This window comes from Ranitomeya variabilis, chromosome 1 (genome assembly GCF_051348905.1).
Source record: "Ranitomeya variabilis isolate aRanVar5 chromosome 1, aRanVar5.hap1, whole genome shotgun sequence".
NCBI classification, from domain to species: Eukaryota; Metazoa; Chordata; class Amphibia; order Anura; family Dendrobatidae; genus Ranitomeya; species Ranitomeya variabilis.
Window position 1 is genome coordinate 553,135,626 of NC_135232.1, and position 10,763 is coordinate 553,146,388.

The following is a 10,763-nucleotide window of genomic DNA, read 5'->3' on the forward strand; positions in this document are numbered from 1 at the left end:
CGGGTAAGTTCAGAAACAGGTTCACATTAAAGTATTATACTGGTGTTGTTTCCAACAGCTCCCACCGGGGGGAGTAAATGAAGGATTAAGTAGCAACACTCAGTCCAGAAACAAAGTCTCGAAACATAGTTCCAAAAACACAGTTCTTACCAGAAGGAATGAACCGAGGGTTAAGTTCCAAATCAGCAGACTAATGATAACATAGAGAGTGTAGCTTACATATGCAGGAAATGTCCAGAGCCAGAGGTAGAGACACACTCAGAACCAGCAGCTGAGCTGAAGGAGAACAGAATCAGAATACTCCAGCAAAGAGGCTGACACCTGACCCGGGTTTTAAACAAACGAACAGGAAGTAGGGCAGACAAAAACAGCAAACTCCATCTTAAAGGGAAAAATCATTCACAAGGTGACTTAGAAAACCTGGAATGCTGACACTCACCTGTAGTTCTCATGCCAAAGAAGGATCGGATCACCAGGATCTGCATGGACTACAAGGGGCTCAACACCATCACAGCCTTTGACACTCAGCCAATGCCGCACATCGAGGAGCTGCTTGAGCGGTTAGCTGGGGCAGAATATCAGACCATAATGGATCTGAATCGAGGTTACTGGCAGATTCCACTGAGCCCCGAGGTGCAGAAGTCGGCCTTTATCACACCCTTCGGATTGTACAAGTCCACGGTCATTCCCTTTGGCATGAAGAATGCCCCTGCCACTTTCTAGCAGATGGTCAACCACTTGCTTCAGGGACTGGAGAAGTACGCGGTGGCATACTTGGATGACATTACCGTCTTCAGTTCCTCCTGGGACGAACACCTGCAGCATCTTCAGGAGAAGCTCAGGTGAATTCACCAAGCCAGTCTGACCATCAAGCTGAGAAAGTGCCAGATGGACATGAGAGAGGTCCACTACCTGGGGAACTGGGTAGGCGGGAAATCCATAAAGCCAGAGCATGGGAAATTGGACTTGATCGCATCCTGGCCCACCCCCATAACCAAGAAGCAGGTGAAGTCCTTTCTGGGCACTGCAGGGTACTATAGGCTCTTCGTATAGAACTATAGTAGCCTGGCAAAGCCCTTGACGGACCTCACGAGGAAGAAGCTGCCCCAAATAGTCGTCTGGACCGACGGCTGTGAGGGGGCCTTCCAGGCATTGAAAACAGCCTTGTGCAACTCTCCCGTGTTAAAAGCAGTCGACAGCAGTCAACCGTTCCTGGTGTAGACCAAAGCCAGCGAGTTTGGCCTTGGTGCTGTGCTCAGCCAGGTAGACTAGGTAAACTAAGTGCAACCCATGTTTTATCTGAGCAGGAAGCTTCTGCTGAGGGAAGAGGCCTATTCCACCATTGTGTAGGAGACCCTGGTCATAGGCTGGGCCCTGCAACGTTTGCAGCCCTACCTGTACGGTCGCACCTTCACTGTGGAGACTGACCACAATCCTCTGCGCTGGCTACAAGCCATGTGTGGCACCAATGGAAGGTTGCTACACTGGAGCCTTGCCCTCCAGCAGTACGACTTTACAGTCAAACACAAAAAGGGCAGGGAGCATGGCAATGCAGATGGGTTGTCCTGCCGGGGCGATCCTGCCGAGATGCACATGGAGAAGTACTGCGAGGTACAGCCTCTGTAGCGCAGTCCAAAACAGGGAGGTGTCCGGAAATAGGAAAGTTCTGATTACTTTACTTACACATACAGAGCTCTCAGCTGTAGTTTCCTCTGCCTGCCAACACAAGGCAAATTTGGAATGGAATTCTGAGCCACTCTTTCTCCTTCTGCCTGTGTGTGTAATCCTAAACCCCTCATTTCCCCCCTCCCTCAAGAATTTATATGGCTCTGTGCAGCGGCAAACACGTCTCACTACCCTACTCATTCCCCCCTCCCAGCTGGTACTGGTTAAAACTGGTACAGAAAGCATGGGCTTCTATTGTGCTTTTAAGGTTATATATATATTGGCAAAAATCAGGGCTAGAGATATAAGGATTATATATTCGGGATGTCCATTGAGAGATCTATAACCCCCTGAAATCACTAGAAGCTAAACCCAACAACTGCAAGGAGCGGATTTCTCCGTAAGTGGGTCGTGTAATTACGCCGTGTTTACACTTAAAATAATCGCCCTGACGTGGTGCACCTCCTGATCATTGTGTCTTTCATATACGAGGTTCACACAGTGAGCTAGGCATAAAAATGGGTGCCATAACTCTAAGAAAAGGGGAGGATTTAGCATCTAAGTGAGGTCACCACAGGGGGAGTGCCTTGGTTTTAGACTAAGAAATAAGTGAGTGAAGCAGCAGCTTTCACGTGACTTTTGTCTCGGGTCTAGCTGCTATACAGGGGTAATGCATCTGGAAATGCAGTACAGACCAAAAGTTTGGACACACCTTCTCATTTACAGATTTTTCTGTATTTTCATGACTATGAAATTGTACATAATTAAATTACCTATTTGAGGTATGAAGTGACACGTTAAGAAACAGTAATAAAAAGAAAGCTTTATTAACATATAGTTTTAAAAGATTTACAATTTTTTAATAAAAAGACAGGATAATGTATCTCAATGACATCTGCCATTGAGATTTTTACCAAGGTCGTTATCTCTGAAATAGAGACACTTCAAAAACCGCCACCTTGGACATCTAATATAAATAGGGAGGAAAGACTGGCTTTATCTCATCTGCAGTCCTTGTCTGACGTGGTTTTCAAACCCGCAGACAAGGGGGGGAACTTAGTAATATGGCCGACTGTCCTATATGAGAAGCAGGCTCTGAAACTTTTAAATGAACCAGGATGCTACAAAAAATTACCCACTAACCCACTCTTAAACTTTCACAATAAACTTATTGAAATTTTAAATCAGGCCTTTGACCAGGGAATTATTCCTAAAAAAATGTTGGACCATATAAAAAATCTCCATCCCAAACTACCAACTTTATATTTGGTCCCCAAAATACACAAAAATCCCCTGGATCCACCGGGAAGGCCCATAATATCTGGGAATGAGGGTCTATGCGAAATAGTCTGTAATTTCATTGACCACTACCTCAAACCCCTGGTGACAACTCTCCCTTCCTATATACAGGATACCACAGCGGCTCTACAGAGACTCAACCATTTATGCTTAGAGGACCACATGCTGATGGTAACAGCAGACGTGGAGTCCCTCTACACGTCCATCCGCCACAGCGACGGCCTAAAGGCCGTATCTGGATATCTCCAGATGAGTAATTTGGAACCCCCTATGGCAAATCTCATTCTCACGTTATTAGAATTTGTCCTCAATCACAACGCCTTTACCTTCAACAGCAAAATATATCTACAAACCCAGGGCACTGCGATGGGGGCTTCTTGTGCCCCCTCGTATGCCAATTTGTTTTTGGGGGCCTGGGAGAGGACCATTTTCCTAGGGGACGAAATCAGCGAAGTAGAGAATATTCAAGGATGGATGCGTTACATAGATGACGTTTGGTTTATTTGGGAAGGCACTATTGATAATCTAAATATTCTGATGAACAAACTCAATCAAAACAATCAAAACATAAGACTAACTTACAAATATGGGAGGGATTTAGAATTCTTAGATTTAAAAATTTCAACCATGCCTAATGGTACTATCATTACAGATCTATACAGGAAGCCAACCTCCACTAACTCTTTCTTACATGCCACTTCCTCCCATCCCCCAGCAACCATCAAAGGTATCCCTACAGGGCAGTTCTTGAGAGCCAAGAGAATCTGCTCTCAAAACAGTGATTTTGAAAAACAGGCATTGGATCTAACTGATAGATTCAAAAACAGGGGATACAGTAAACGTTCCATAAGACAGGGCTATAAAAGAGCTAAAAAAGCCCCAAGAGAACAACTCATATATCCGGGACACAAGGATATCGGTTCCCAAGACAGCCAAGTAAGGTTCATTTCAACCTATCACAATCAATGGTTAGACATCAAAAACATCTTTAGGAAACATTGGCATATATTAATGACTGACCCAGTTTTAAAAAAATGTCTCCCGTCACAGCCCTCCCTGGTGGCAAAAAGAAGCCGGAATCTTAAAGACATAGTCATTATAATCCCTCTTCCAATCCACCATGCCCGACCACTTTACAAGGCTTTTTCCCCTGCGGCCTATGCAAGGCATGTGGAAACTTGAAAAAAGCAAAAAAATTCTCTAACTCTGATGGATCCAAAACATACAACATCAGAAAATATCTAACGTGTTCTTCCCTCGGAGTAATATATCACGCCACTTGCCCCTGCAACCTAATATATATAGGCCTGACAACAAGAGAATTCAAAATCAGGGTTAGGGAACACATTAGGGACATAGAAAAATCTAAAACGGTTGATGACATCTCACTACTCAAAACCCTCCCCAGACATTTTAAACTATATCATAATTCCCAACCTAGGGGCCTAACCTTTAAAGCCATAGATCAGGTGGACCTGGGAATAAGAGGAGGGGACCTGGGAAAGGCACTTTTACAACAGGAAAGTAGATGGATATATCGTCTTAATACCATCACACCAAATGGCCTTAACGAGAACCATGGCTTTGCATCTTTCTTATAAGTTGCCGTGTCTCTAATAATAATTATCATAACGAACGTAGTGTCATTACGAGGATTTTAAATGGTTTTCTAGGTTTTAATTTGTTTCTTGTCTTTATTTCATTAACTTTTAATGTGTCTTGTACTGATTTTTAATTATGTCTTTCTACTTACCTCAGGTTTGGCATATGTCCTGTTCTCTTTCCTTGTCCCCCGGGGTGTTGGCGCTCTGTCTGGTTCCTTGTTCTTGGTCCCGCGGTGATCGGAGGAAGTGAGCTGGAATGAATGAGATAATGAACATTTCAGTAATCCGGATTATATACAAATCATTCGTTTATAGTGCTATACTTTGGTTCTTTCCAATGAATGGACAGCTTACTCCTATTCCGACTGTATATTCTTTATATGTATACAACGTACAAATCCGTCCTTTTCCAGAAATGGATATTTTTTTATCATTTATTTTTTATTTTTTATTCATTTTTTTTTTTTTTGTACCTTCAGTATACACTAGTCTTGTGATACTAATTATATGCTCTATGACAACGTTTGAAGTTTTCTTATTATTAATGGTGTAGTCACCGTATGACAACTATATTTCTTTGACCTTGTGGTTAGTATTATCTATTAACACCCGCTCTGTTCTTATTGCACTCAGCACTTTATTTCCCAGTCTTTATCTATCATCTTTTCATTATTTATTATTATTACATATTATATATTTTTATTGTTCACATTCTATTTAAGGGACAGCCTCAAATATTTAAACAATGTCACTTTCTTCCTATCACAACTCCAAGTGTATTACTATTTTTCAACGTTTTCCTTCCCCTTCCTTCCAATTCCCAAAGATATGTCACCTTATCTATGCTATACATCAAGCGATCCACTTTGTAAGTGCTGCCATCTCTTTCCAATTTTAAGAGGTGGCGTTTCCTCTCCTGTTGCCTCTCACCAGCGTATGTGCGCATGCGTCGGTTTCGTGTCTCTGCTGGACTTGCGATCAGGCGTCATTTTTTTGATGTGCGGTCCTTGTGACCGCCCATCATGGGACGCGGGACTGCAAGCCCTCCCCTTTCTCCAGAGCACCCCACCGTACGCATGCGCCGCGATTTACGCAACCCAATACCCTTCCCCCTTCTTTTTCATTTATTAAACCCGCCCCTCACCATATACGCCACTTATGACGCCCCTATGCGGCGACAACAATGCGTCCATGACAACTTCGGACACCCCCTTATTCTGCACTCACAGTACAACTCCGATCTGGCCCCTTTGCTGTACGTCACTTGGCAAGTTCACATGCAGGGTCTAGTAATGCATTCACAACAATTCCAGTGCACGCCCCCTCACTCTCATGCACGTCACCATCTGACCCCTCACCCCTCCTCTTTTGGTTCCCTCTTTCTAATGTCTCTATGCGGTGTTAGTAACGCGTCCATAGCAACATCCGGATAGCCTCCCCAATTCACATTTACCCAGCTGTTTAACCCCGCCCTCTGCTATACGTCACACCCGGCTTTCTGGACATATAAACCCATTCAAAATCCTAGACCCCATTGCCCCTCCTGATTTGGAAGAAGCCGAAAGGCGAAACGGCGCTCGTCGGGCACAGGAGGTGACCGGACTTCCCAGTTTATCTGCACCCACTCTCGTCTACCATCAGGTAAAATACTCACTTTGGCCGTGGTTTCATTTGTGTTTTCCTCCGTCCTCTTGCGAGGCTGTCTCACCTAGGAATACATTTCTTTTATTATACCGCCACCTAGCGGCCAATTCTTTTCATGGTCCTAGCATTACGCTCCTTCTATGCACAGCAATTCATGCTATTAGCAAATACCATCTCTCTCCATTACTATTCCAAATCTATTTAGAGCCATTTTTCATTATTTTTTTCTGATGTACTAGATTTAGCTGGGTGCACAGATATATTACCATCCGCTTATTATTCAGGTATACCCTTATTTAAATCATCAGACCGCTATGTGGTATTTCTAAAGAGACGCTGATTCCGTCCATCCACATAGACTGGTCTTTACTTTCCTCTTTACTTCATAGGGTTACTGATCAAAGCACTTTAATACGTCATACGTATATTCAATCTATAACTATACATCATAACTGGGAATTTGTGGGTCACCCCCTGTTTGTATTTTGGAGGTCCTTCCCCTACATTATCCTGTCTTTTTATTAAAAAATTGTAAATCTTTTAAAACTATATGTTAATAAAGCTTTCTTTTTATTACTGTTTCTTAACGTGTCACTTCATACCTCAAATAGGTAATTTAATTATGCATCAATAATCGAAGTGCTAATGCCTTGCCTACATTAAATCTTTTTTCTTCTTTCGGATTATGGGATTAATTTATGAAATTGTACATTCACACTGAAGGCATCAAAACTATGAATTAACACATGTGGAATTATATACTTAACAAAAAAGTGTGAAACATCTGAAATTATATCTCATATTCTAGGTTCTTCATGCTTTGATGACTGCTTTGCACTCTTGGCATTCTCTTGATAAGCTTCAAGAGGTAGATACCTTGAATGGATTTCACTTCACAGGTGTGCCCTGTCAGGTTTAATAAGTGGGATTTCTTGCCTTTTAAATGGGGGTGGGACCATCAGTTGTGTTGTGCAGAAGTCTGGTGGATACACAGCTGATCGTCCTACTGAATAGACTGTTAGAATTTGTATTATGGCAATAAAAAAGCAGCTAAGTACAGAAAAACGAGTGGCCATCATTACTTTAAGAAACGAGGGTCAGTCAGTTCGAAAAATTGGGAAAACTTTGAAGGTTTCCCCAAGTGCAGTGGCAAAAACCATCAAGCGCAACAAAGAAACTGGCTCACATGAGGACCGCCCCAGGAAAGGAAGACCAAGAGTCACCTTTGCTTTTGAAGATAAGTTTCGGAGTCACCAGCCTCAGAAATCGCAGGTTAACAGCAGCTCAGTTTAGAGACCAGTTCAATGCCACACAGAGTTCTAGCAGCAGACACATCTCTACAACAACTGTTAAGAGGAGACTTTGTGCAGCAGGCCTTCGTGGTAAAATAGCTGCTAGGAAACCACTGCTAAGGACAGGGAACAAGCAGAAGAGACTTGTTTGGGCTAAAGAACACAACGAATGGACATTAGACCAGTGGAAATCTGTGCTTTGGTCTGATGAGTCCAAATTTGAGATCTTTGGTTCCAACCACCGTGTCTTTCTGCGACGCAGAAAAGGTGAACGGATGGACTCTACATGCCTGGTTCCCACCGTGAAGCATGGAGGAGGAGGTGTGATGGTGCTTTGCTGGTGACACTGTTAGGGGATTTATTCAAATTCGAAGGCATACTGAACCAGCATGGCTACCACAGCATCTTGCAGCGGCATGCTATTCCATCTGGTTTGCGTTTAGTTGGACCATCATTTACTTTTCAACAGGACAGTGACCCCAAACACACCTCCAGGCTGTGTAAGGGCTATTTGACCAAGAAGGAGAGTGATGGGGTGCTACGCCAGATGACCTGGCCTCCACAGTCACCAGACCTGAACCCAATCGAGATGGTTTGGCGTGAGCTGTACCATAGAGTGAAGGCAAAAGGGCCAACAAGTGCTAAGCATCTCTAGGAACTCCTTCAAGATTGTTAGAAGACCATTTCCGGTGACTACCTCTTGAATCTCATCAAGAGAATGCCAAGAGTGTGCAAAGCAGTCATCAAAGCAAACGGTGGCTACTTTGAAGAACCTAGAATATAAGACATATTTTCTATTCGCCACGACAGCACCCACTGAGAGAGGGGATCCGCCCCTGGGAACAGGAAACCTACAGAGAGATAAAAGGGGCGGCCCCCCCTCGCTCCTCAGTTGGTTTCCTGTTCCTAGACGGGAATCCACAGAGAAGATTCTATGGAGTTGCTATCAAGAGGAAAACCCGCCTGGACTGCCGCCTGTACGACTCTGCTGAGCGGCAGGGGCTCCAGAGCGGGTAAACAGAGACGGGGGGATGATCCTGTGGACCCCTCATCTGCTGATGCTGTCAACAGTCTCCCTGCTGGGACACTGTTGTATGAGGCCACCGATGATGCGGAGCGGCACCTACCTCGTCCAGCCCGGGGGTCCTGGGCAGGTAAGACGATATACTCCTGGTGGAGCCGCTGTGTGCTGGCGTCTCCCCGATGTCCTGCTCCCTCCGGAATGGAGGTATTGAATTGCAGCATGGCTGCAGGTGCAGCGCTTACCGGCGCGTCTTCCAGCGTGTAGCAGAGACGCCGGCGCATGCGCAGTAGCATCGGCGTCCCGGAAATGCTTGGTTGAACTTCCGGGGTCGCGAGGTCGGCCAGGGCTCATCTATAGGCGCCATTGCGGTTGCCGGTAATTACTTCAAGCATCTGCGGCTGGAGAAGGAGACTGCGGGCCACACACCTGGGCTAATCGCTAATCTCCTCTATTGATCAGGTACAAAAAAAAAAAAAGAGGGGGAGTGTTTTCTCAGATGTGAGGCACAGGCGGTGCTATATAAGGCAGTTTAGAGCTCTCCTGGTTGCGCAACATGTCGTCCCAGGAGGATATCGAGCGCCCACTGGAGGATTTAATCCTGCCTAGTGGTGATGCCCAAAAGGGCAGTGGACACTCAAAGAGGAGTGACTCCGCTGAAAAATCGGTGAAAAAGTCAGGCCGCTCTGCACCGAAAGCTGATCGTACAACCCGGCAGACGGTATTTAACCTTACTCCTGGGTGAATGCGTAGCTGGCTTTATGGGGGCTAATGGTAGTTTCTCCTACTTCTATCTTATAGGGTAAGCGGACGGAGAAATCTAGGCACAAGCAGTGTGCGATGTGTAATGAGCCCCTGCCGGACTCCTATATTAAGAAATTATGTCAGAGTTGCATAGATTACACCTTGCAGCAGGAGAGTTCGGTCAGGATGAAGGAGATTCGTCTCATGATAAGGGAAGAACTTCAGTCCTTGGGAGGTAGTCCGGCGGTGAATGTTGGGAAAAGAACCAGGAAGGCGCCTTCTCCTGCAGCAGACACGTCAGCAGAAAGTGGGGAGGTCAGCTCAGACGTTTCTCAAAAGTCGGGCTCCTCGGATGACGAGGATTACGTCTGTTTCCCTACAGACAGTGTAAATAATCTAATTAAGTCAGTGAGAGGTACTATGGGGGTAGCAGAGTCTAAAGAACCTCAGGACGCTATGTTTGCTGGTCTTTCACAGAAGAAAGGCCATGTATTTCCGGTGAATCAGGCCATCAAGGACCTGGTTAAACGGGAATGGAATAAAGGACAAAAGGGGTTTGTGCCAGTCTCGTGTAAAAGGCGGTACCCCTTTGATGATGAGGACTTGACCACTTGGTCCAAAGTACCTAAAGTAGATGCGGCTGTGGCATCCACCTCCCGCCGTTCCTCCCTGCCAGTGGAAGATGCAGGTTCCTTATCAGATCCTATGGACAGGAAGTCTGACACAATACTTAAAAAGTCATGGGAGGCCTGTGTAACTGCCTTTAAACCTGCAATTGCAGCCACATCTACTAGCAGGTCTATGCTAGTTTGGCTCGACCAGCTGGACCAAAACATCAAAACTGGGGTATCCAGGGAAAAATTGCGCTCTGCTATTCCTTTAATTAAAGGGGCTGCGGCATTTATTTCTGATGCCTCTATTGACTCACTCCGTCTAGCGGCCAGAACGGCCAGTCTTACTAACACGGCTCGTAGAGCCTTATGGCTAAAAAACTGGAAAGGAGATGCCCAGTCCAGGTCCAAATTGTGTGCCATACCCTGTCAGGGTGAGTACCTCTTCGGAACAGTATTAGATGAAATACTCACTAAGGCAGGTGAAAGGAAGAAGGGGTTCCCTAATCCCTTTATTCCTTCTTACAGAAGGGCATTCAGGAAGCCACCATTCGGCAAGAAGGGAGGCTATAAAGACCGGTGGAATAATAATAAAGAATTTAAACAAAAAGGAAATTTGTTCAATAAACGTCCCTTTAAGCCAGCGGATAAATTCCGTTGACCCGGTTCTGCCAGTGGGAGCTAGACTTCTACAGTTTGCAGAGCAATGGAAGAAAATAACGGTCAATCCATGGGCCATCAATTTAGTATCTTCAGGCCTCGTTTTAGACTTCATCCAAACACCTCCGGATTCCTTCCTTCTTACATCCTTAAAATCTAGGCCTCAGCAGGAGGCCCTGGAAACGGAAATTAAATCCCTCATATCCAAACACGTATTAATAAA

The 10,763-nt window shown here is 45.0% G+C and overlaps 1 protein-coding gene across 2 annotated transcripts in view; it reads right to left on the reverse strand.

The window, feature by feature from the left end:
• The window catches only part of TRIM46 (tripartite motif containing 46), a 131,595-nt gene extending 125,753 nt beyond the window's left edge, over positions 1-5,842 (reverse strand). Inside the window, exons 1-2 of one of the 2 annotated variants that reach the window (XM_077256016.1) lie at positions 5,796-5,842; positions 4,718-4,819 (exon numbers count right to left, since the gene is read on the reverse strand). Coding sequence is in view for 1 of the 2 variants with exons in the window: in XM_077255991.1 (XP_077112106.1) it covers positions 4,718-4,819; positions 5,404-5,514 (213 nt within the window). In the remaining variant the exon portion in view is untranslated. Of the gene's footprint in view, positions 1-4,717; positions 4,820-5,403; positions 5,676-5,795 lie in introns of those variants that run through there. The other variant, XM_077255991.1, reaches the window with a different exon arrangement.
• Between the last annotated feature and the right edge of the window lie 4,921 nt (positions 5,843-10,763).